Source organism: Camarhynchus parvulus, chromosome 7, assembly GCF_901933205.1.
Source record: "Camarhynchus parvulus chromosome 7, STF_HiC, whole genome shotgun sequence".
NCBI lineage: Eukaryota > Metazoa > Chordata > Aves > Passeriformes > Thraupidae > Camarhynchus > Camarhynchus parvulus.
The window spans coordinates 15145578-15171140 of NC_044577.1; the positions used below are offsets into that span (position 1 = coordinate 15145578).

Here is a 25563-nt window from a genome sequence, read left to right on the forward strand (position 1 = left end):
GCAATCACTATTGTTTTATGTAGGCTAGAAATCACCTGAAAATGTAGACACCACCTTTTTCTTGTGACCTAAAGGTATGGAACACAAACTTATGCTTGCTGTTTAGTTTGGATATAGTTCTGTTAAAGAACTCTTTAAATTGTTATTCCCCCTTCTCACAATGTTATGTCAGAACATGATTCAAATCCTGTTTATGGTTTCTATCACTGCAAAATTCTTACATCTATGGGCCTCTTTCATGGAATTAAATGCCTTTTTAAAGTCAATGAAATTATGCTGTTGCAAAGAAAAGCAGAGCAATGGGAAGAAAATTGAAAATTTTGCACTAGTAGAGACTGGACAGGATTTTCTTCTCTATTACCAAGTAATAAACATGAAAGCATATTTTGTACTGTATTTTTAAAAGTTAAAGGGAAAGGAGAAAGGGAGCGTAATAATAACAAATCAATTATGTTACTGTAAATTCATTAAAGTAATTTTGGTTGTCCCTGTATTTCAGTGTCATTCGTAAAAAAATGCATAGTAGTAAAAAAGTAAGATATTTTTATGCAGTATTCTTGTTTCACATTAGAACTGGATCTCTATATATTTCTTTTTTCTTTCTCTTTTTTTTTTTTTTTTTAAGTGTGCTATGTATCGAGATGACCAGAAATAAGGGGAATATATTCAGTTGTTACATGTGGCATGTTCTCAACACAGGAGGTTTTTACATTAATGATCTCGATGTGAATATATATTTTTATATTTAAAGTAATGCTAACATTTAGGAGGAAGCAGCAGTAGCTGACATAATTAAATCAGAATTAATTCTATCTTACATAAACAATGATAAATTGATTAAGAAAATCTGTTAAATGTAGGAAAGTTATTAATTAATGTTTCTCAGAAACTAAATGACTCTCTAATGCACATACCAGCTTTCCAGTCACCTATATGTCAAGATGAGATCTTGAGTTCAAGATCCCTAAGCAAAAATTGGTTTTACTTTGTTTACCTGTTAATGAGATTCTTCCAGTTATTTACAAATTGCTGTCAGTTGCCTTGCAAACAGCTTTAAGCAGAGTGGTGACTTGAAGCATAAAAACTACTCCTATGGTATGTTCAGTTATGTTCATACCATTTCTTATTTCTGAGTTTGATGTGTCCTCACAGTGTCTCAAAAATCTGTTATCTTCTAAGACTATCCCATCACTCACCTGGGATACTAATTTTTGTTCAAAATATTCACCTTACCCAATTGTGTTACCTGATAAAAATTTAAAATCAGGAGTGGCAAGTTCTAATAACCCAGTACCCAGGCAAAATGGCTGAAGTGTTTAGGCTAATGCAAATGTGTCACTTCAGTGACCCCTCAGAGACCCCCAGATAAATATTTAAGATTTGTATGTTAAAAGGCAGAGCTAATTGTGCTTTCTGACATGGTGGTAGGAAAGAGAAGCATGACTGTCTGACCCAATATTGTGCTGGGAATTAATTACTCCATGATGTGTCCTTAATCCATTCCTTGTGTAGATGTGTAGCACTAACTGGCTGATTAGACAGCAGAGGTCCTTAGGGAGGTTGGCATGAATTGTCTGATGTTCTGTGTCAGCTGGGATGTCAGGGGTGTTTAAGTTCCAAAGTCAAAGAGGTCAGAGGCCCTTTGATTACGTTCTGCGCAATTGTGAAGTGTGTTTATTTTGCATGTAAATCTGAATATTTTTAGAAGAAAGAGGCCCATAACTTGTTTTTTGAGCCATAAGTCACACAGGTCCAAGTTCATATTCACATCTGAAATATATGGCCAAGCATCTTTATCTCTACCCATGTAGTGGTGTTTGCGGTTTATGTAAATTTATAAGTCTTGGTTTAAGTTTCATACATTAGCCAGAAGCACCTGGTTCACCTAAGCTACAACTATTAAATCTGGAGTAATCCTAGGTTTAAATGAACTTAGTCTGGGACAACTGTTATAGCTTGACTATCTCTTTTCAAAATTTTGTGGTTTTCATAGGAATCAAAAAGCTCACAATTTTATTTTCAGATTTAATGTTGTCTTCATTTCTACAAAACAAGTATCTTTAAAAAAGAATTAAATATGTTTATTTGTCATCAGTGTATATTGAATGTTAACATGTATGGTTAATTTGTGAAATAAATATGAAATTATATAACTCCATTGCTTCTTGTACTTTATTCATTTTACAAACATATCTAAAATATGAAGAAGTATCTGTATAGTTCTTCTCTCATAAATATCCAGGAACAAACAAAAGTGCATTAATTTTTGCCACACTCCTATGTATAAAGCATTCTCCTGTGCTAACATGGGTTTCACACTGCAATTTTTATATATTATTTTTTTTTATTTTATTGGCCCAATTCTGCCACCCATTCTCGAATTTATTTACACAATTTATTACTGTTTTAACAAGGTTGGTAAGTAATGCTGAAGGACTGCTCTAATTTTTTTTTACTTAAGCATTTTTTCCTCTGCAGTTAATCATTGCATGCTATGTCACTATAATCACTGTGCTATGTCATTTATATTATGGCATTTGTGGCAAGACTAATAATTACTAAAATGGGAAAGAATTGGGTGACAGAGTTTGTTCTTTTTTATGTTTGTTGTTGGAGTGCAGCAAAAATTTTTATCTCTCAATAAGTTTTAAAATTGAAGACACTGTAATTGAGAAGCTTCTCAATTACAGTGCCTAGAGACATTACAGTGTCTAGAGACATTAATCTGCTCACGCTTTTATTCTTTTTTTTAAACTCTTATATCTGTCAAATACTCTGGGCCTTTGCTGAGGAAACTTTACTCAGTGAGGACAACTGTATTTGATTTCCAAAGGTTTTCCTTGCATCATGCTTTCCATGGATTTTTCCATTCCTGGAAATTCCATATTTTACTGATGTTTCTATTGTCAAACATCTGCAGAGATGTTCTTGCTTCTGTTTCCTCTTATTTTAAACTACTGTTGGAACTAAAGTTGTCTAATGCATAGATGTATAAATTCAAAAAGGCAAGAAAACAAAAAATCTTAAAAGTCTGTTCTCTTTTTCTCTGACATTATGCAAGTTTTAATATGCCACATCTTGACAGGGAGGAGTTCAAAAGCAGAGATTTAAATCAATTATATTAAATCAAAGGTTTAAACTTGTGATGTTTGTAATAATGATGCTGTAAACTTAAGGGTCTAATGACAAAACCAGGACAAAGCTGTTAAGGTAGAAGTAATCTTTTGGTGTGCTAGACAAAAGATAGAGTTTAAACAGATGAACTATGCATCAAAAGAAAGGTTAGTGTGCTGAAAAGATTGTGGGTTTGTTGGTTGGTTTGGTGGAGGGGGGTGGGATTCAATCCTAATTGTGGCATTCTGGTTTTTTTGGGTTTTTTTTTGTTGGTGTTTTGAATTATATCAGGGTCTTAGCACTATTCCGCTGTATTGTTTGCATAGGTGTACATACAAATATGTATAAGACATGCCACTTTAATTATATCTGTGAAATGCATCAATGTTGCTTGATTGTTAATTGCACAGTGCACCCTGGAGGGATATGCCTAACCCATACTGTGATGTCAGGTTTAAAGACACACCCATCCTGATCAAGATAGGAAATCCTTAACCAACCTGACAACACAGCATGTCTTACTCATTTTGGCAGGCATGACAGCAAGGAGACAACACAGACCTCCTGTTCATTGCTAGCTGCTGTATAGTATTGAAAAAGCCTCCAGCTATAGAGAAATAGATGGCCTAACACTGTATATTGCTATCTACGAGTGTTCTCATAAATATTACAGTAAAACTAAACAATTTTTTTCCATACAGACATCACTAGGTCTCATATTGCCTCTTCTGAGGAAGGAAGAAATGAAGGCTACAGCAGCGGCCTTCAGTTGCCTGATAGATAGAAAACACTTGAATTTGAGCCTGGAAAACCAGTTTATTCCAGCAAAGCAAAGATGAAAATTGAGGAAGAGGGCAAAGCCCCTGTTTTCCTCAAACAGATCTCAGATGTTGAAGTCTGGCAGGGAGATGTAGCTAGGCTCTCTGTTACTGTCACTGGCAGCCCCACACCCAAAATCCAGTGGTTTTTCAATGGTAGGAAGCTAACCCCATGCATGGACTGTAAGTTAGTATTTGTTGGCAATGACCACAGCCTCATCCTCCCACATGCAGGAGTGCAAGATGAGGGTGAGTATCGGTGCGTGGCCAGCAATGCTCACGGTGAGACCAGCTGCAGCGCCCAGCTCCACGTGTGCCGGAGGCAGCCAGGCTCCCCCTGCTTTTCCAGGGAGCCAGGCAGTGTGCAGTGTGCCCTGGGCTCCACGGCAGTCTTTGAGTACACTGTGGAGGGGAGGCCATGCCCCGATGTGCTGTGGTCCAAGGGGAGCGAGCGGCTCCTCTCTGACGCGCGTCGCTCCATTGCTCAGCACCCTGACGGCTCGGGCTCTCTGACGGTGCGGCATTGCGTGGAGGAGGACACTGGGCTCTACACGTGCAGGGCTGTGAGTGTCCTGGGTGAGGCCACGTGCTCTGCTGAGCTCCTGGTGCTGCGCCAGGAGCGCGCTGTGTGCAACCAGAGCCCAGCCTTGCAGCACTCCACAGTGGCAGAGGAGCAAAGCCCTCTTTTCTACGAGGAGGCTGGTGAGGTTCCTGCAATGGAAGAAGCATTTAGTCTTGAGCCCATGGGGGAGCCTTCAACCCTCCTTCAGCTCCAGATGAGCCAGGCAGTGTACATGCTGCCCAGGGAGGATGTCTTGCCAGGCCTGCCACCAACCTGTCTGGCAGCGCAGAGTGTTGAAGAGATGCTCACCCAGGTGGCCGCAATACAAGAGAGCAGCGGGCTTCTGGCAGAGCCTCTGGAAACCCTCCCTGCTGGCCCCCAGGGTGTGGTGCCTGCAGCAGTGATGGAGACACAGCTACCTGGCTGCCTTGGGACTGTAGCTGCACAGATACTCATGCCTAAAGAAGAAATCATCCCCAAGGCAGCAGAACAACTGGCTGCTCTGAAGACAGAGGCTTCCCAAACCCTTCTACAGGTGTCAAGCACCACTGAGAGCCATGTCATGGATGGTGACCAAATCCAGATCCTTGAGGGCTTTCAGATAGCACAAGGTGAGCTGAAGGCTGAACCAAGATTTCTCTCTGAATTGGCCTTCACTGGGGGCCAAGCTGTCCCCCTGGAGAACATTTCTTTCCTGGAAACAGCAAAGGAAGATTTTGCTGCAAGAATACGTGAGGGACAGGCTGTGAGAATTCCCTTGCTGCTGGAAGAAAACCAGTCCATGGAGGAAGAACATGTTGATCTTTCCAAGCCACTTAGGCAGTGGCAAAGGACAGGACAATCCCATGAAACAATGTACTCTTGTGAGCTCCAGCCAAGCAAAGTCCTCAACAAGGACAGTGAGCTCACTGCTCTGGTTCCCAAGAGCTGCAGCTTAGACATAAAGTCTCAAATCAGAAATGCACTGAAAGCTGCAGTGGTAAGTGGGGAAAACCTCTTGTTTTCAGAATGGTTGGCTGATAAGGAAGATGTTAAAGTACAGGCAATAAACATCACCAAGGAGAATACACATACCTTGTGCACATATGTTGTGACCACAGGAGGATGCAGTCCCACAGAAATCCAAGTCTTCTTGGGAGAAGTGAACATTCAGACAGCTGACCAGAAAACAGTCTTGAAGGAAGTCTTCTATTCCTTTCTATGTGAAGATAAATGTTCCCTGACTGGTGAAAAATCCAAAGCATTGCCATTCTCTTCCAGACCACTTCTCTCAGGAAAATCCTATGATGAAATCTTTGAGCTGGAGCCCCAGCAGGCTGAGAGGACTATGGAGGCAGAAATACAACTGGAACACCCTTTGTCTGCACAAGTAATCAAGGCTGAGCATGATCTAATCAAGGATGTGGGTGCTGATGTAGCCTCTGCAGATGTTTTTGCAGAGACACCTGCAGAGATACTGAAAAGAAAAGAGAAAAGGGAAGAAAAATGTGAGGAAGAGGGGAGAGAGGGTCTAGAAACTAGAGCTGGAAAGCAAGAGGATGAGGTGGGCAAAGAAGGTTATCCCATCATACACAGCAAACTGGTTGACATTGTTGTGGAGGAAGAGGAGAGTGTCAGGCTGGTGTCTGTCATAACAAATGTCAGAGAGGTGAACTGGTACTTTGAGGGTAAACTGGTCTCTTCAGGCAACAAATTCAAGCGTTTGCAAGATCAGGACACATATACACTATTAATAAGCAAAGTGTGCGGGGAGATTCACCAAGGAGAGTACACCTGTGAGGCGCTGAATCAAGGTGGAAAAAGAGCAACAGCAGCAAAACTCACAGTTGTTAAAAGAGGTTGGATTATGGGGATAAAATAATCTTTTTAATGCACTGCTCTACTAATGAACCTCCCCTACTATGCATATCTTTGGACAGAGATACAATATTAATACCATCATGCCGCTAATCAGAGGGCCCTCTTTCTCTCTGGATTGATAGTCTCCTTTTACCACATTGCAAGGCCTCTCACTTCCATTTCCCCAGTCTTTGGTCAGGAACTTTTTTGTTTCACTGCACTAGCATGTTCAGGACAAAGCTGTATCTCAATCCCAACCATTTCTCCTATTATTCCCTGAGAAGTGGACCTGCTCTTCCCATTTTTCTCACTGCTGCACCCTCTCTCACTCCTTAGAGTCATTGCACTTCTCGTTCACACCATAGTTTCTCACAAGTTCAGAATAGATTACTATAAATTTATATCCTTTTGCTATTGTGCATTGCTATTTCACTTTGTTTTTCCAATATCACCACTGTTTCCTGATGTCATTATGCACTGTAAGACTGTCTGTCCACTGAGTCTAGTACTGCTTTCATTTCTTACAGATATTTCTTCTTTTACAGTCACTTTATGTGAATTGCAAGTATGTCACCTTTTTGGTTTTTTTTTTTTTTCCAGTCAGTCAATCACTTAATTTCAGAATGGCAACAGGCAGGGTTTTGAGTTACTATCTGCTTCTAATTTCAGTTGCACCGATCCTGAGGAGAAGACTTGAACCCTTGGAAGTGGCTGTGAATCATGTGGCCAAATTTACCTGTGAGGTGGAGATGGCTCCCAATGTCAAGTTCCAGTGGTACAAAGCCGGACGAGAGATATATGATGGGGACAAATACTCCATTCGCACCTCCAACTACCTCTCCACGCTGGAGATCCCAAGGCCTCAAGTTGTTGACTGTGGGGAATATAGCTGTAAGGCTTCCAACCAGCATGGCAGTGTAAGCTCTACAGCTGTTTTAACAGTAACTGGTAAGTACAGACCTTCAAACTGTTCTCTTTTTCCGTAAAATACTTTGGTGTATTGTAATGCTTTCACTGCTATACTTGCATATGTTTATGGTAGGACTCTTGGTTGCCATCATAATACCATAATAATCCATACCTAATTTTGGCAGGCACAAGCATAGAAAAGAATAACTTTTGAGAATGCTGCTTTTAGGGGCTTTCTCTATGAAGGGAATCAGTGTGAAAAAGCTTCAGAGGGAAAGGAAGAAGGGGGAAAGAGCAGGAAGGAACAGCATGGGATTGCTTTGTGAATTCATTCTTGAAGAAGGTTTATTTCACAAGAAACACTTTTAAATCTGATTTCTTGGTGTAATAGTCACTGTGTGATTATCCTAGCACCCTAAATTTATCCTGCAACTATACTTGCGACACGGGTTATGCAGGTCTGCATACCTGAACATCTTTGTGCTGTGGCCAAAGGGGAGCTCTGTGACTGGGGAAATAGATCTTCTTAAATAAAAGGGGGTTTAAAGGGTTTCAATTTGCAAATTTTTTTTTTTGTCTATTGAGAGCTATACAGCAGGTTTTTTTCTTTAAAGGAAGAAAGAAACAAAAAGCCATTATCTTTTGGGGGTTTCTTTTATGATGACTTTTTTACTCTGACTTTTCTCTTTCTGGGAGGAGTCCTTATGTGGTCTTTGCTAAGTTCTAGGTGCTAGAGACTAGAAAAAGGTGCATGAACAGTGAAATGCATACAAACTTGCCCATCTTGAGAGAACAGTGAGCAAACATGTCAGTCTTGACGGAGACTGACATTTATTTTCATGAGGGAGACATGTCAGTCATGAGGGAGACCTTGTTTATTTTCCTTTAGTTTGTACATTGCTCCAGAGATTCAAAATGCCTTCAAGTTCTGGAGCAATACATAGACTGAAGAAGTACAAAACCAAAAGCCAAAATTTATAATCTTTAACACCTCTTATCTCCTTCGCTGCTGTTTTCTTTTACTAAAGAGAGTTCAGTGACAAGCTAGCCTCTCTTGCTCTGTGTCTCTGGCAAATGTGGCTCTACTCCTCACCTCTTGATAACATTGAACCCCTTTGTTTTGCAGAGGCATTTCCGCCAACGTTTCTTACCAGACCTGAACCTATTACTACTTTTGTTGGCAAAAGTGCCAAGTTCCTGTGTACTGTTTCGGGCACTCCAGTCATCGACATCACCTGGCAGAAAGATGGAACAACTATTTCACCTTCAGATCACCATAAGATCTCCAAAGTGGAAAATAAACATATTTTAGAAATTTCCCTTCTTACTGCTAGTGACAGAGGGGTTTACACTTGCAAAGCTTCCAACAAGTTTGGGGCTGATATTTGCCAGACTGAAATGGTCATTATAGACAAGCCCCACTTCATTAAAGATTTGCAGTCAGTACAGTCAGCAGTTAATAAAAAAATACGCCTTGAATGTCAGGTAGATGAAGACAGGAAAGTAACTGTAGGGTGGACAAAGGATGGAAACAAAATCCCTCCAGGCAAAGATTATAAGATTTACTTTGAAGACAAAATAGCCTCACTTGAGATTCCTCTGGCTAAGCTCAAGGACTCAGGCCACTATGTGTGTACTGCTTCAAATGAGGCAGGAAGCAGCTCCTCTTCTGCCAGCGTCACAGTCAGAGGTAAGATAGTTCTATGCCCCCTTTACCTTTCGTCTTCTTGGGTTCCCCAATTCTTCTTTCACAGGCAAAAGACTTCTTTGGACTGAAATTACACTGTGAATTCTTCTCAGACCTGCTACCTAGTCCATTCCCTGTAAAGTCTTTTCCCCGCTACCTTACAGTGCACCGTGTGTTACTTCACTATTTCTTTCATCAGAGAAAATCAAGAATTTCTCCTGCCTGCAGGGTAGAGATGGATGAAGAGGGAAAGCAAAGCCACAGAACCTGCACCTCAGCAAAGATTATGCTGATCTCTTGTGAAGCTGTATTTTGTTCTTGCTCTGGGAAGCAATCTTTCAAAGCTTTGTATTTCAGCTTTCTTTCCTTTTCCCCTTTCCTTTTCCCCTTCCCCTTTTTACCATCTCTTCCCCTCTCTTCCCATTTTCAGAACCACCATCCTTTGTGAAGAAGGTTGATCCATCTTATTTACTGACCCCAGGCGACTCTGCACGCCTTCAATGCAAAATCAAAGGGTCTCCTGAAATCCAGGTTACTTGGTTCAAGAACAATAAGGAAATCCATGAAAGTAACACACACAGGATGTCCTTTGTCAATTCTGTGGCTGTGTTAGATATTTTGGAAATGAAAGTTGATGACACTGGGACCTACTCATGTGAAGCTGTCAACGAGGTTGGAAGTGACAGTTGCAACACCGAAGTGGTTGTCAAAGGTCTGTCCTTCTTGTTGCTGCCAGTCACACTCTTGAGAAAAACCTTTCTTCGGTTTTTTTTTTTTTTTGGCCTGGTTGACTAATTCTTTCTTACTACTTTTATAGAGCCTCCGTCTTTCGTCCGAACACTTGAACCTGCAGAGCTAGTGAAGGGAACAAAACCCATTCTTCAGTGTGAGGTTGCTGGCACTGGACCCTTTGAGATTAGCTGGTACAAAGACAAGAAACAGATTCGCAGTAGTAAAAAATACAGGTTGACCTCTCAGAAGGCGGTTATTTCTTTGGAGGTGTCCTCATTTAATAGTGCAGATGTCGGTGAATACGAGTGTGTGATAGCTAATGAAGTCGGGAAGTGCATGTGCAGTGCCACATACATCTTGAAAGGTCAGTGGGAGAGAGAAAACTCCATTTACTGAAGGGAATGGCAAAAACCTCTTATTTCATAAAATGTCTTTTCTTTGGATTTGTGGGAGGCTGGGGAGACTGGGGACAAAGAATATCTTCTTCTCTTAAAATTCTGTATGTATCTTGAGTCTCATCTGGCATCAAACCTGTGAATTTGAAGAACATTGAGATTAATGGGCCATTAGCTCCCAGCTGGAGAAAGCACTTCTCCAACTTGCCTGCTCTTTGACTGAATTACAACATGTACTGCACATACTGTCTTACAAAACTGTCTTTAAGTTGCATATTTTATGTGATGATGTAATAGTAGATGAGTATTTTTCTCTTCTTTTCTCTTCTTTGAACTAGAACCACCATCTTTTGTTAAGAAAATTGAAAATGTGACAGCTCTGGCTGGAGATAGTGTTACATTACAGGCCGTGGTGAAAGGGTCAGAGCCTATTTCTGTGACATGGATGAAGGGCAAAGACATTATTAAAGATGATAACAATGTAAGAGTGACATTTGATCATGGTCTAGCAACACTGCAAATTACCGGAGTCCAGCTGAGCTCTGGTGGCAAATACACCTGCGTGGCTGAGAATGATGCAGGAAGTCAGTCCTGCTTTGGTGAACTAGCAGTGAAAGGTCAGTGGAGAAGTGCTGTGATCCCTGCAGTCTCCCACTTGAGAGAAGGAGAAATTTCCTTTTGTCCTTAACACCAGTTGTTTAATTCTGTTGTAGAACCTGCCAAAATAATTGAAAAAGCTGAAATGATCCAGGTTACAGCAGGGGAACCAGCTATTTTGGAGTACACTGTCACAGGCACTCCAGAGCTGAAAACCAAATGGTTCAAAGATGGAAAGCCACTCCCTGCCAGCAAAAAATACAGGATCAGCTTCAAAAATAGCATTGCTCAGCTCAAGTTTTATGCTGCTGAAATGCAAGACAGTGGTGAATACACCTTTGAGATATCCAATGATGTGGGCATCAGCTCTTGTACTACCAGCTTCACTGTGCTAGGTTGGTACTGCCTCTTTGCAGAGAGCCCTGGTGCTCTGCTCTGTGTCTAACAGAGCCAGAAGCAGAAGAGCACTCCTGTTTTGCTCATGTGTTCCTTTTGTAATTTTTTTCACTCTCGACAGATCGCACTCTCCCTCCCTTCTTTACTAAACCACTGAAGAATATTGACAGCATCATTAGCACCTCGTGCCGCCTAGAGTGCAAAATTTCTGGCTCTCTTCCAATGACTGTCTCATGGTTTAAGCAAGATACTGAGATCACTTCAAGTGCCAAGTATACAGTACACTTTGCAGAAGGCTCAGCATCTTTGGAAATAAAACACCTAGATACAAATGATGCTGGGGTCTACATTTGTAGAGCCACAAACTCTGCTGGTAGCAAAGAGAGCAGTAGCACTTTGTTTATAAAAGGTTTGGCAATTTGTTTCACTTTTTTGGAATCTCGCTTATCTTGTGATAATACTTTTCTTTCCCAAAATACAAGCCTTCTCTTACTCATTGCATTTTTTTCCTTTCAACGCAATCCAGAGCCACCCAGCTTCACTGTAGAACCAGAGTCTCAAGATGTATTGCCTGCATCAACTGTACATTTCAAAGGAATGTTTAAAGGCACAACACCACTGACAGTGAAATGGTTTAAAGGTGATACTGAGCTGGTGACAGGAGGAGCCTGCTACATTATGACAGAAGCATTAGCAAGTTACTTGGAGCTTTATGCAGTCAAACCAGCTGACTCTGGAAAATACACCTGCAAAGTCTCCAATGTAGCTGGTTCAGTAACATGCAGTGCAAACTTATTTGTGAAAGGTTTGCATTCTTACTCTTATTTAAAATTCTAGCTGCTGGATTAACACAGCAGCACTCTTTCCTGTGTTCTTTCTCCTGAACACTCTTCTTAAATCCACAGAACCTGCTGCCTTTAAGGAGAAGCTAGAGCCAACTCATCTCATAAAGAAAGGTGGATATGCTGAACTGACCTGTGAAGTCACTGGTACTCCTGAGATTAAAATCACGTGGTTCAAGGATGATAGAGAGCTAAAAGAGAGTGACAAATACAGGATATCTTTTACAAAATCTTTGGCAATACTCCGTGTTTCAGAGGTTGATACTGAAGACAGTGGGGAATACATTTGCGAAGCCAAAAATGATGCTGGAAAAGATATCTGCAGTAGTGTTGTTACAGTCAAAGGTGTGTGTGACATCCAGCCACACAGTTGGTATCTTTAGACTCAGTACAATGGTACTGGCTTCAAAAGTATGATTAATGCAAATTGCACTTTCTTTTTTGCACTGTAGAGTCACCTTATTTTAGCAAGGAGTTTCAATCCATGGAAGTCTTGAAGGATTCTGATGTGGTTTTGGAGTGTGAGGTTCTTGGCACACCTCCCTTTGAAGTGTTCTGGGTGAAAGATGATAAACCCGTGCGGAGCAGTAAGAAGCACAGAATAAGCATTGAGAAATCTTTGGTTAGCCTCCATGTTTTCAGGTTTGATGCTTCTGATGTTGGGGAGTATCAGTGTAGAGTAACAAACGATGTTGGGAGCTGCCTCTGCCGTTCAGAGGTCACGCTGAAAGGTTAGTGCAAGGTGCAAAACACCACTAGCATGCTCTTATCCCAGTGTGGTTTTCCATGCCACACTGTTCATTACACACCAGACTTGTACTTACATAACCACTTTCTTCCTGCCAGAGCCTCCGCAGTTTTTGAAGAAGATAGAAAATATTAGCTCCCTTCGAGGGGGAACAGTTGTGTTTCAGGCTGCTATTAAAGGCTCCTTGCCCATCACTGTATCCTGGTTGAAAGACAATGATGAAGTGATTGAAGACAACAATATCAAAATGACCTTTGTGAACAATGTTGCCACTCTTATGGTGAGATCTATTGAGCTGAAACATGATGGGAAATATTTCTGTCAGGCTAAAAATGAGGCAGGAATTCAGAGGTGTTCTGCTCTGCTGACTGTCAAAGGTTGGTCTTACCCTGAAGGTTTGCAATGATCTGGGATGGTTCCCTTGGGATTTTTACAGATGTACTTAACACTCTATCTCCTTGTTTACAACAGAACCTGCTACAATTGTGGACAAGGCTGTGTCAATAGATGTGACTGAGGGAGACCCAGCAACCTTGCAGTGTAAATTTTCAGGAACAAAACCTATTACAGCCAAATGGTTCAAAGATGGCAAGGAACTGACATTGGGCCCAAAATATAAGATCAGTGTTACAGATACCGTCTCAGTCTTAAAGGTGCTTTATGCAGATAAGAAAGATAGTGGAGAATACATTTTTGAGGTTCAAAATGACGTTGGGAGCAGTAGCTGTTCTGCCAGCATTAATGTCCTAGGTGTGTATGGGCTTTCTCTTATTATTGCTTTTAGATACCAAATCTTTTCTTCTGAGCTGACATGTGCCACAATTGCTGTTGAATTTTTATATTTTGTCTTTTTACTCTGTCTTGGATAGATCTCATTATACCACCTAAATTCACCAAAAAACTCAAGAAAATGGACAGCATTAAGGGGTCTTTTGTCCACCTGGAGTGCATAGTGTCTGGTTCGCATCCTATAAGTATTCAGTGGTATAAGGATGGTCAAGAAATAACAGCAAGTGAAAAGCACAAATACTCTTTCCATGATAATACTGCGTTTCTGGAAATAAATAAACTCGAAGGCACAGACAGTGGCTCTTACACTTGTGAAGCAACAAATAAAGCAGGAAGCAGCCAATGCAGCGGGTTCTTAACAGTAAAAGGTTTGAGTTCTTTCTTTGTCTTCTGTTAGGTCTCTCATGCATAGTTTTGGATTTCCCCATCTCAGAGTAATCCCCTTTCTTCCTTTTTGCATGTTATAGAGCCACCATATTTTGTGGAAAAACCCCAGTCTCAAGAGGTTGTGCCCAATGCTAGGGTTCAGTTCAAAGCACTGGTGAAAGGGTCTACTCCTCTGCAGATAAAGTGGTTTAAAGACAGCCAGGAGCTCCTATCTGGAGCCAGTCGATCTGTCTGGAAGGATGACACTTCTAGTGTTCTGGAGCTCTTCTCAGCTAGGACATCTGATTCTGGGAACTACACTTGTCAGATAAGCAATGACGTGGGGACTGCAACCTGCAAAGCAACTCTATTTGTAAAAGGTGTGCAAACCAATCTTCTAAAATTTTGGTTCTTATTTTTATGTGCAGTTTTGGTGGGAGGGGGAGGAGGCCTTTTAGCATTTTTTTTTTAATTTGGGGGGTTTTTATTTTTTTTATTCCTACCTTGAATATCATAAAGCCTCAACTTCTCTGTCCATCTTCTAGAGCCCCCCAGATTTATTCAGATGCCAACTTCTGTAGTAGCTTTGCGTGAAGGACAGTCCACCACTTTTGAGTGCCAGATAGTAGGCACACCAGAGATCCACATTACATGGTACCTGGATGGAAATGAAGTGACTGACAAAGCTAAGTACGGCATCTCCTTCATAGATGGTTTAGCCACTTTGAGAGTCCCTCAAGCCAGAGTGGCAGATAGTGGGATTTATGTTTGTGAAGCCCACAATGATGCAGGTAGCGAGAGCTGCAGCATCGAGCTGAAAGTAAAAGGTTGGTTTTGAACATCTTGTCATCTCTGTCACATATCTGGGGTGAGGAAGTAGGAGATACTTCTTCTCCCCTCAAAACTGTTTGAGATTATTATCTACATTCCCCTCATTCTTCTTTATAGAGCCTCCAACCTTTGTTCGGGAGTTGCGTCCCACCGAGGTAGTGAAGGGCTCAGAGGCCACACTAGAGTGTGAGGTGTCTGGTACCCCTCCATTTGAGGTGAAGTGGCTGAAGAACAATAAGGAGATGTTCAGCAGCAAGAAATACACCATCTCCACCAAAGAATCAGTGTTTACTCTTACTGTAACTAACTGTGACATCTCGGATGTTGGTGAATATCAGTGTATTATATCAAATGAAGGTGGGAGCTGTTCTTGCAGCACAAGACTCAGCTTAAAAGGTCAGTCCTCTAGGAAACACACCTCAAACTTTATATGCCCCAGCTAAAGTGTAGCAAGTGGGATTACTTTATATGATCTCTCTTTCTCCTCTTCCCTTTCCATGACTTCTCTTCTGAACAACAAACAAAACTCACACCACAGAACCACCATCCTTTGTCAGGAAGCTGGAGAACGTCACTAGCATTTTGAAAGGTGATGCATTCTTTCAGTGTGTCGTAGCAGGTGCTCAACCCCTATCTGTGTCATGGATAAAAGATGAGAAAATACTAGAAGATGATGAGCACCACCACATTACCTTCGAGAACAGGGTGGCCACACTGAAGCTTACTAATGTTGACCTCAGCCACAGAGGGAGATACACCTGTCAGGCAAAGAACGAATCTGGCATGGAGAAGTGTTTTGCTTTGCTTTTTGTACAAGGTGTGTACAAGGCGTAACCTTGATGAGTACTTGGAAAGTCAGTTCCCTACCTATGTAGCTAACTGCTGCAATTTTTATACTCTTTATACCTCAGAGCCTGCGCAGATCATAGAAAAGGCTAAATCACTTAAAGTCACTGAGAAAGATCCCGTGACTTTGGAGTGTACTGTGGCTGGGACACCAGAGCTCCGAATAAGATGGTACAAAGATGGCAAACAGCTCCTGCCCAGTAGATACTACACAATGAACTTTGAAAACAATGTGGCCAGTTTCAGGATTGAACCTGTATCAAAGGAGGATAGTGGCACATACAGTTTTAAGGTTGAAAATGACTTCGGAAGTAGCACCTGTGAAGCTGTTCTGACTGTGCTAGGTTTGTATTGCCAATCCATCAAGGAGGAAATGAAAAATAATCTCCGTGAAAGATAAGCAAGAAGTTAACTGGTGTGTTTTTGCTTTTTTTTTTTTGTGTTGGGCAGATCAATCAATTCCTCCTGTATTTATCAAAAAGCTAACCAAAAAGGATACCATTCTGGGATCTTCTATCCAAATGGAGTGTAAAGTCTCTGGGTCACTCCCAATTGTTGCAAAATGGTTTAAGGATGGAAAAGAAATAACTGACAGTGCAAAATATAGAAGCCTGTGCCATGAGAACACTATGTCACTCGAGATTGCTAACCTAGAGCTGGCAGACAGTGCAAATTACACATGCAGTGTCTCTAATGTTGCTGGAAATGATTCTTGCAGTGCTGTCCTGACTGTGAAAGGTTTGAAACTCTTTTACTACTCTTATCTATGATAAATGCTGCGAAAAATCTTATGCTAACACTCTTATACCTCTTAATATTAACACTGGAAACTTGTTCCCCATGCTTGCCTCACTGTTTTTCTTCATTCTTAGACATTTCTGATGTAACTGTGTCTTTTTGTTAAAAACTGCAGAGCCACCAAGCTTCTTAGTAAAACCTGAAAGCCAACAAGCCATACCAGATTCCACAGTGGAGTTTAAGGCCACACTGAAAGGAACACCACCCTTTACAATAAAGTGGTTCAAAGAAGACTTAGAACTTGTATCTGGTCCAACTTGTTTCATTGGGATTGAAGGTTCAACTGGGTTCTTAACCCTCTATTCAGTGGATTCTTCTAGGAGTGGGCACTACACTTGCCATGTTTCAAACGATGTTGGCAGTGACTCTTGCACTACAACACTCTTGGTAACAGGTGTGCACTCTTTCTTGTTGTGTTGTTATCTTTTTGTCTCCTTCTTCTCCTTTCTTTTTGCCAAGCCCACCTTGGTGATCTTTGATACACTGCCAAGTGAATTCCCTACCCTGTGTTTGCAACCCACCGTTGTTTGTCTCTTCTCCCACCATTTTCTCTCCAGTGTTAGTTCAGATCTTCCTGACCCCACTTTTTTTGGTTTTTTAGAACCTCCCAAGTTTGCTAAGAAGCTAGAGGCTACAAAAGTAGTCAAGCAGGGTGACTCAGCCCGGCTTGAGTGCAAAGTAAGTGGATCTCCAGAGATGAAAGTAGTGTGGTTCAGAAACGACCATGAAATTGTTGCCAGTGAAAAATTCCGGACATCATTCATTGACTCTGTGGCGGTGCTTGAAATGAATCATCTCAGCACTGATGAGAGCGGTGATTACATCTGCGAAGCTCACAACCCTGCTGGCAAGGCCAGCTGTAGCACCAAAGTCACAGTGAAAGGTTAGCTTTCCTCTTGTTTTCCAACTGCAACTTATTTTTCCCCTGGTGGCTGTATCCCGTAGAAATACACAGGAACGTGAGATTAATTAATTTCAGGACTGCCCTGTTCTTCATGTCATGTTTGTTTCTTGATGTCCCCTCATCTTCTCTGCCAGTGTCTAACTAAACAAGAGAGATGATGTTCTTAATGCAGATGAGTACTAAGCTAGTTTTTCCCCAGTTCTATATTTTTGATATCCAAGACAGTTTGTAGTGGGAATTGCTATATCAAGAAGCTGAAATACAAAGAGAAAGAACAGACACAAACTGACTAGTGTCAGTTTTACACCCTGTATGGGAGATTACTACCAGCTAAATGAGACCTGTACCCTCTCTGCCAAAGGTCTCTTTACCTTTTCAAAAGGGGAGCTAAGGGCTCTTAATGCTCGCCTTTGTGCAAGCTCATTTCATATTGTGCCCAGAAAAAGAGGAAAGTCTTGCCCATTCTGTAGTTATTCTCAGCAGTCCCGTTTTCCGGAAGCTGCTATCTGTAGACTCTTTGTCGATCAAAGAGCTTCAGACTACTTTCTAAATGTTCCTTTCTTCCCTTGTTAGAACCTCCTGTCTTTAGCAGGAAGCCTTCTCCAGTAGACATTGTCAGAGGCTCTGAGGTTAGCCTGGAATGTGAGATTTCAGGAACACCTCCATTTGACGTTGCCTGGTACAAAGACAGGAGACAAATCCGCAGTAGTAAGAAGTACAAGGTTACAGCCAAAAACTACCACACGAGCGTTCGCATTCTTAATGTCGAAGCTGCAGACGTTGGTGAATATCAGTGCAAAGCACAAAACGATGTAGGAAGTGACACTTGTATTTGCACTGTGAAGCTGAAAGGTAAAGTACTGGTATATGTGTCTTCTGCAGCGCTCCCAAGGGCGCTGCATTGCTCTTCCTTGTGGAAACACTGTGAGTATTTACTATAACTGCGTATTTCTTCTTCAGAACCACCAAAATTCTTGACTAAAATAAACAGCATGACTGTTGTGGTTGGTGAACCAGTAGAGTTACAAGCAAGAGTGGAGGGCTCCCAGCCAATTTCTGTGCAGTGGCTTAAAGACAAAGAGGAAATTATCAGAGAAAGTGAGAACACAAAGATCACATTTATAGAAAATATTGCAACTTTGCAATTTGTACGCACAGAGACCAGCAGTGCTGGAAAATACACCTGTCAGATCACAAATGATGCTGGAAGTCGTGAGTGTATGGCTACCTTAACTATTCTAGGTAGGTAAAAAGCACAAATTCATGGAAGTTTCTTTTTAAAGTTATAAACTTGGCTTTTTTTTAATCAGCTGTATACTTTGCTTATGCCTCTGAGTTCAAAACAAAGAAAACAGAATCCTCTCCCCAACAAGCAGAAGTCAGGTTCCATATTTCCAGTAGTCCAGCAATAGCTTTGGAAGGAACCACTCTATATTTCTGTCATGTATTTTGCTCATGCCTGCTTGGAGAGGGAGATTAAAATATTTTATATTTTAAATTAAAATATACTTTAAAATGATTTAAAATATTTTTAAATATTTTTACTTAGTTTTGGAAAGCATTTGAAATTTGCAGTTTTAGAGTAACAGAAAGGATCAGAAAAACAGCTGTAAAAAACTCCACACCTTAACAAATCGAAATTTCCTTAGTATCAAATGTGTAAACCCCATCTCATAGTGCTATAATACTTACAGCTAATACTTATCAAACCCTGTTTTAACCATATATGTTACCCATCTCTCCTTCCAGAGCCTGCAGCCATTGTAGAGAAAGCAGAGCCAATGAAAGTTACTATAGGAGATGCCTGTACTTTGGAATGCAAAGTAGCAGGCACACCACAGCTTTCCACTGGGTGGTTCAAGGATGGCAAAGAACTGACCAGCAGCCAAAAATACAGAATCACTTTCCTCAATAATGTATCTACACTTAAAATTATGGATGCAGAAAAGGAAGATGGTGGATTGTACACTTTTGCTGTGCAAAATGACGTGGGGAAAAGCAGTTGCACAGCATCAGTTGATGTTTTAGGTTGGTTGGGTAGCTTGTCTTCTATCTTTTACAAAAGCTTTTGTTTGGCCATTCGCTGTCCTTTATTCATTTTCTCTCTAACTATGGATTTATTATGTTTTCTTATGCAGACCGAATCATTCCTCCTTCTTTCACAAGAAAACTAAAGGACATCCCTTGTGTTCTGGGTTCCTCAGCACTGCTGGAATGTAAAGTGTCAGGTTCACCTCCTATTTCTGTTGCCTGGTTCCAAAATGGACTTAAGCTAGTCAGTGGAGAAAAACATCAAATGTCCTTTTCAGATAACCTATGTGTTTTAGAAATTAATTCACTGAGTCACTCAGATACTGGCACTTACACCTGCAAAGCTACCAACACAGCTGGCTCAGATGAATGCAGTGCTGTATTGACTGTACAAGGTGGGTATATGATGATCAGGAAGCTCTCTGAGCTATTCTTTTCTCTTTCTCTCTTGAAATTATCTGCAGTCTTTTGTAAATATTCTTGGGGAAAATTATTGACAGAAAAATAAAGATTTTGCTCTTTATCTTCAGTAGGTGTGTGGAAATACTGGAGCTATGCTGCAGCAATTTGTCTTATCTATCTTTTTCTTTTGTGTATTTAGAGCCACCTTCTTTTGAGAGGACCCCAGAGCCTCTGGATGTACTGCCAGGCACAAGCATCACTTTCACATGTGTTGTCAGAGGAACCCCTCCTTTTAAGGTTAACTGGTTTAGAGGGGCCAATGAACTTGTGCCAGGGGACAAATGCAATATCTACTTGGAGGAGTCTGTTGTGGAGCTTGAGTTATTTGATGTAACTCCTCCCCAAAGCGGAGAGTACACTTGTCTAGTGACTAATGATGCTGGCAGGGTAAATTGTACAACACACCTCACAGTAAAAGGTTTGTAAAGATGATGTCTCTCCATTTACCTTAAATTATTGTTTCCTTCTTTCCATTTAATATGTTGTGCTCAACATTTGTGACTTACTTTCATTAGAGCCAGCTGTCTTTGTAAAGAAACTGAGTGATCAGTATGTGGAGCCTGGCAAGCCCATCATCCTAGAGGGCACTTACACAGGCAGCCTGCCCATCTCTGTGACATGGAAGAAGAATGGCCACACCATCACACAATCTCAGAAGTGTAGCATCACCACCACAGAGAAATCCTGCATCTTAGAAATACTTGACAGCACCAAAGAAGATGCAGGAGAATACACTTGCCATGTTGAAAATGAGGCAGGAAGAGATGTTTGTGAGGCTGTAGTCTCTACCCTAGGTGTGTGCTTCCTTTGCTTCTTTTCCTTGCCTTTTTTTTCAAGTGTATGCTTTCCAAAACCTCGCTCACAATAAGCCTGTCTAATTGCTTCTCTTTTTTAGAACCTCCCTACTTTGTTACACACTTGGAACCTCTTGAGGTGTCAGTTGGTTCTTACACAACATTGCAATGCCATGTTGCTGGAACACCAGAAATTACTGTGTCTTGGTACAAAGGTGATACGAAACTCAGGTCTACTCCTGAGTATAAAGTTTTCTTTAAAGACAATGTTGCTACACTTATCTTCAACAGAGTGGCTAGCAGCGACAGTGGAGAATATATCTGCAAGGCAGAAAACAGTGTAGGAACTGCATCTACAAAGGCTCTCTTAACAGTTCAAGGTGATGATTTTATATTAGCTTGCTAAAACTCTTTTTGTCTTGCCAAACTATAAAAAAGTTGCTTCCTGGGGTATAGTTATCCTTTTCTTCCTTTCTTCCAGAACGCAAACAACCACCTTCCTTTGCAAGAAAATTAAAGGACCTCGAGCACCCTACTGGTTTACCCCTTAAGCTCATGTGTCGGCTCAATGGTTCAGAGCCCATTACTGTCACTTGGCACAAAGATGGTGTGCTGCTAAAGGATGACCAAAATGTGCACATATCCTTTGTAGATAATGTTGCAGTGCTGCAACTGGTGCGAACCGAGATGAATCATACTGGGCAATACACCTGCACAGCCACCAATTCTGTGGGCACTGCCACCTCAAGTGCTAGGCTCACAGTGGCAGGTGTGTTGGCTTATAAAACTTTTACTTGGATCACAGGTTCCTCCCTCTTATTTCATGCATGCAATGGTACCTGTGTGTTGGATTAGCTTTTTTCTGAGTTATGAGTATTACATGGCTTTCTTGTGTTTCTAGAACCCAAGCAAGCACCTGTCTTCGACATAAAACCAGAATCTATTGATGTGCCTTTTGGAGAAAGTGCTGATTTTGAATGCCATGTTACGGGAGCCCAGCCAATACACATAACATGGTCCAAGGATGGTCGGGAGATCCGAACTGGAGGAAATTTCAATATTACGTTCACAGCCAACACAGCTCACCTTCGAGTGCTCAGAGTGGGTAAAGGAGACTCTGGCCAATATACTTGCCAAGCTAGTAATGAAGCTGGGAAAGACTTCTGCTCAGCCCAACTCAGCGTCAAAGGTATTAAGTCACCTTTGTTTGTGCATTTTATTTTTCTTGGCTAAAGAGATCTCTTTGTCTTTGATCTTCTACCATTTCTAGTTTAGAAATTTATAGAAAGTAGCTTTCTAGACTGCAGACATAAATCATGTAACGACCTTCTCCCATCATACTGTGTAACTGCAGAAGTCTTGTGTGCCTGCAAAATCTTGAAGGAGAAAGGTATCTGCGTGAACCTGTTTGTATGGAGATTTACACTCACACTGCTTTTTACTTTAATAACTAGTCACTGTGGTAGTCACTCATAGCAATTGCTATATGGAAAAATATTAGTAAGTACAGCTCTACCTTGCATTTGTTGGCCTGCATAGGTGACTCTTTCAAATTTGATAAAGATTTCAATTGGAGTTCTGAATTGTTGATTTAATCTAGACTATGAATCATCTAATTTCTTAAAGCAGAAATACACTTTAAAGATGTGTAAGCAAGTGAAACGATCCCTACCATGTTTCCGTTGCTTCCAGGGATGAAGGGCTTGTCAAATCTTTCACGTTGGCCTGGGAACTCTGTTACTTGTTACCACTAAAAGGTAACAGCAAAATTTCAATTGGGTGGAGCAACCATTCTTCGTGTATCTTTTACGGCTTCAACTGTCTGATGCAGCAGGGTCCAAAGCTGGCAGAACACAGTTTTGCTTGTTGTCTTTGCCTTCTTTTCTTCATCTTCTGTATTCCCTTGAAAGGAAACTCTGGTTGGAGATGCAGCCAACTTCTGTAACAATTTTATTTTTGTGCTGTAGTACTCTTGTGCCTTCCAGAACTCTTGCTCAGTGCTGTAGCTTTCACATGGCAAACAGGTAAGTTGTCGTTCTCTACATACTTATTCTGTTCTGCAGAACCTCCCAAGTTCATCAAGAAGCCTGAAGCTTTGCGGTTCGTGAAGCAGGGGGACACAGTTCAGCTTGAATGTAAAATCAGTGGCACACCAGAGATCAGAATCGTGTGGTACAAAAACGATCAGGCACTCCAGGCAAGCGACAGGCTGCACATATCCTTTGTAGACTCTGTGGCAACGCTGACCATCCTGGGTGCCACTGCTGAAGATGCTGGGGATTACATCTGCGAAGCCCACAACTCCGCAGGCACAGCCAGCTGCAGCACTTCAGTCACAGTGAAAGGTTAGCACAAGCTCTGCACTCCACCAGAATCCCTGGCTGCCAGGCCTGCTCCCAGCTGCACTGCTGCTGCAGCAGCTGCTGCAGCTGCTGGGACAGTGTCTCTCCAGCTGCTCTTGCATTTAAATGCTGATGTGTTTAAGCAGCAGAGATCAGGCAGGAAATAGTGCTGGGTGTTCAGCACTGTGCAGTCATTCCCTCGCCTCCCCATTTAAGTCAGTTGCGGGTGAACAAGGCAAGCTTTTCAGATCACAACGGAAGCATGGACTAGGTGGAACACCAGCCATGGTGAGGAAGCTGGGAATACTTTTCAGCCATCCCCCTGTCTCCTTTTTATATACCGTGATACTGACAGGAATGAAATTTAAGAAGGAAGAGGAGGCTGTGTAGCTGAGCTTCACTTACTGTAGCTTTCATGACTAGAAAGAGTGGGGGGAAAGATAGAATGTAAGATGGAATGACACCCTAGAGTGCAGGGAGAGTGGCTCTTGGGGAAGGACACTGAGCACTGATTCCAAACAGGTGCAGAAGTATCATATTTTCTGCCCTTTGGACTCTGAGTGCTGGGATTTTTTTAGCGGGGAGGCCGCATATTTAGAAGCTAAATATGTGTTTACAATATAAGCGTAGGCTCCCTTCCTGAATACATTGCTTCCTGCTACGATCCAGAAACTCACCCAGAGAAGGAAGCTCACACATTATGATGTGATTCTTTTTTTATAGAACCACCTGTTTTTAGCAAGGTGCCAAGCCCTGTGGACACTCTTAAAGGCTCAGATGTTATCCTTCAGTGTGAGATAGCAGGGACCCCACCCTTTGAGGTGGCTTGGTTCAAGGACCGGAGGCAGGTCAGGAGCAGCAAGAAGTTCAAGGTGACAGCAAAGCACTCCATTGCCAGTCTTCATATTCTCAATTTGGAATCTCAAGATACTGGAGAATATCAATGCAAAGCTATGAATGAGGTGGGAAGCGACACTTGCACCTGCCCAGTGAAATTCAAAGGTTTGTATGCCAGAGGATCAGCATCACTGCCCTCTTTTCTTGATCTCCTGACTGTCGCTTTTTCAAGCAAGCATGTATGATTAACTGTCCTCTGCCTTGTTTTTGCTATCAGAACCTCCACGGTTTGCCAAGAAGCTGAGTGACACGGCAATCTTCATTGGGGAGCCAACAGCCCTGCAGGCAGTAGTGGAAGGATCCCCACCAATTTCTGTTGTCTGGCTCAAGGATAAGGGTGAAGTTATTAGGGAGAGTGAAAATGTTCAAATGTGGTTTATGGACAACATTGCAACTCTTGAGATTGGCAGTGCAGAGGGAACTGACGTTGGGAAGTACATCTGTCAGATCAAAAATGATGCTGGCATGCGGGAGTGCTCTGCCTTTTTACAGGTCCTAGGTGGGTATAGCCTACTCCACTATAGGTACTGTGTCTTACAGCTTGCACAGCTGGCTCTACCAGCCTTTGCCTTCTGCTTACACGCTGTGCTCACAGGTTTGTGGGTGGATTTCCCTGTGACACACAGACCCCTCCCTTCCTATTTCAGAACCAGCAGTCATCTTAGAGAAGACCGAGCCGATCACAGTAATGGCTGGCAATCCTTTTACCTTGGAGGTCAAAGTAGGAGGAACACCTGAGCTTATCACCAAGTGGTACAAAGATGGCAGAGAACTAAAGAGTGACCGCAAATACCAGATTTCCTTTTTCAACAATATATCCACTTTGAAAGTCTTTTCTGCAGACAGGGGAGACAGGGGCTTGTATACTTTTGAGGTGCACAATGAAGTGGGGGACAGCAGCTGCACTTCTTCAGTTGATGTTTCAGGTCAGCTCTGTGTCTTTATTGTTCACTCTTGTCTTTAAAGAAAGCTTTTATTTTTCCCCCCTTTTCTTTCCATTGAAAGAAACCCCAACACTTGTCTTCCTGTTCTTCTTCCCTGTCCTACTTAGATCGCCTCGTTCCTCCTTCATTCTCAAGAAAACTAAAGGAGACAAATGGGGTGCTGGGATCCTCTGTGCTGCTGGAGTGCAAAGTATCTGGCACAGCTCCCATATCTGTGTCTTGGTTTCAAGATGGGAATGAGATTGTTAGTGGAGAAAAACATGAAATCTCATTCTTGGATAATGTTTGTGCTTTGAAGTTGAATGCCCTGGATGTCACAGATACAGGGTCATATACATGTGTGGCAGCCAACGTGGCTGGGTCTGATGAATGCAGTGCCTTCTTGACTGTACAAGGTCAGTGGAAGGATACTGCCATGCCTTCAACAAAATTCTTCTTCCCTCTTCTCTTTCTTTTCTCTGGTTTCCCGTGGTTTCTTTTTCATGGTTTGTTTGGTTTGGGGTTTTTTCCCATGGTTCCATGGTTTCTTTTTTTTTCTTTCTTTTTTGACTTAAACCTGCTCATTTTCCTCCCCACAGAGACCCTGCTATTAACATCTTTCTCTGTCTTTTACTTCTTTGCATGATCCTTAGAACCACCTTCTTTTGTGAAGACACCTGATCCCCAGGAAGTTTTGCCTGGATCAAATGTGACATTCACCAGCTACATCAAGGGCAGTACTCCCTTTAAAGTAACTTGGTTCCGAGGCATCAGGGAGCTGGTGCCAGACAGCAACTGTTCCATCTCTCTCCATGAGTCTGTGGCACAGCTGCAACTGTACAATGTGGAGCCAGGCCACAGTGGGGACTATGCCTGTGTGGTCACAAATGATGCTGGCAGTGCCTCATGTACAACACAGCTCTTTGTAAAAGGTGTGTTTG

At 41.9% G+C, this 25563-nt stretch overlaps 1 protein-coding gene across 24 annotated transcripts in view; it reads left to right on the forward strand.

The window, feature by feature from the left end:
* The window catches only part of TTN (titin), a 238116-nt gene that overhangs the window by 46811 nt on the left and 165742 nt on the right, over positions 1-25563 (forward strand). For 23 of the 24 annotated variants that reach the window (XM_030952694.1, XM_030952707.1, XM_030952698.1 and 20 more), the window contains 36 exons: positions 7003-7281; positions 8369-8932; positions 9360-9641; positions 9747-10025; positions 10395-10673; positions 10770-11048; positions 11171-11458; positions 11576-11854; positions 11955-12236; positions 12344-12622; positions 12738-13016; positions 13111-13389; positions 13509-13796; positions 13896-14174; positions 14340-14621; positions 14743-15021; positions 15164-15442; positions 15537-15815; positions 15922-16209; positions 16385-16663; positions 16871-17152; positions 17747-18025; positions 18134-18415; positions 18923-19201; positions 19312-19599; positions 19806-20084; positions 20182-20460; positions 20562-20840; positions 20942-21229; positions 21362-21649; positions 22524-22805; positions 23526-23804; positions 23917-24198; positions 24347-24625; positions 24751-25038; positions 25276-25554. In XM_030952694.1, coding sequence (XP_030808554.1) covers positions 7003-7281; positions 8369-8932; positions 9360-9641; positions 9747-10025; positions 10395-10673; positions 10770-11048; positions 11171-11458; positions 11576-11854; positions 11955-12236; positions 12344-12622; positions 12738-13016; positions 13111-13389; positions 13509-13796; positions 13896-14174; positions 14340-14621; positions 14743-15021; positions 15164-15442; positions 15537-15815; positions 15922-16209; positions 16385-16663; positions 16871-17152; positions 17747-18025; positions 18134-18415; positions 18923-19201; positions 19312-19599; positions 19806-20084; positions 20182-20460; positions 20562-20840; positions 20942-21229; positions 21362-21649; positions 22524-22805; positions 23526-23804; positions 23917-24198; positions 24347-24625; positions 24751-25038; positions 25276-25554 — 10413 coding nt within the window. The remainder of the gene's footprint in view (positions 1-7002; positions 7282-8368; positions 8933-9359; positions 9642-9746; positions 10026-10394; positions 10674-10769; positions 11049-11170; positions 11459-11575; positions 11855-11954; positions 12237-12343; positions 12623-12737; positions 13017-13110; positions 13390-13508; positions 13797-13895; positions 14175-14339; positions 14622-14742; positions 15022-15163; positions 15443-15536; positions 15816-15921; positions 16210-16384; positions 16664-16870; positions 17153-17746; positions 18026-18133; positions 18416-18922; positions 19202-19311; positions 19600-19805; positions 20085-20181; positions 20461-20561; positions 20841-20941; positions 21230-21361; positions 21650-22523; positions 22806-23525; positions 23805-23916; positions 24199-24346; positions 24626-24750; positions 25039-25275; positions 25555-25563) is intronic. The other variant, XM_030952706.1, reaches the window with a different exon arrangement.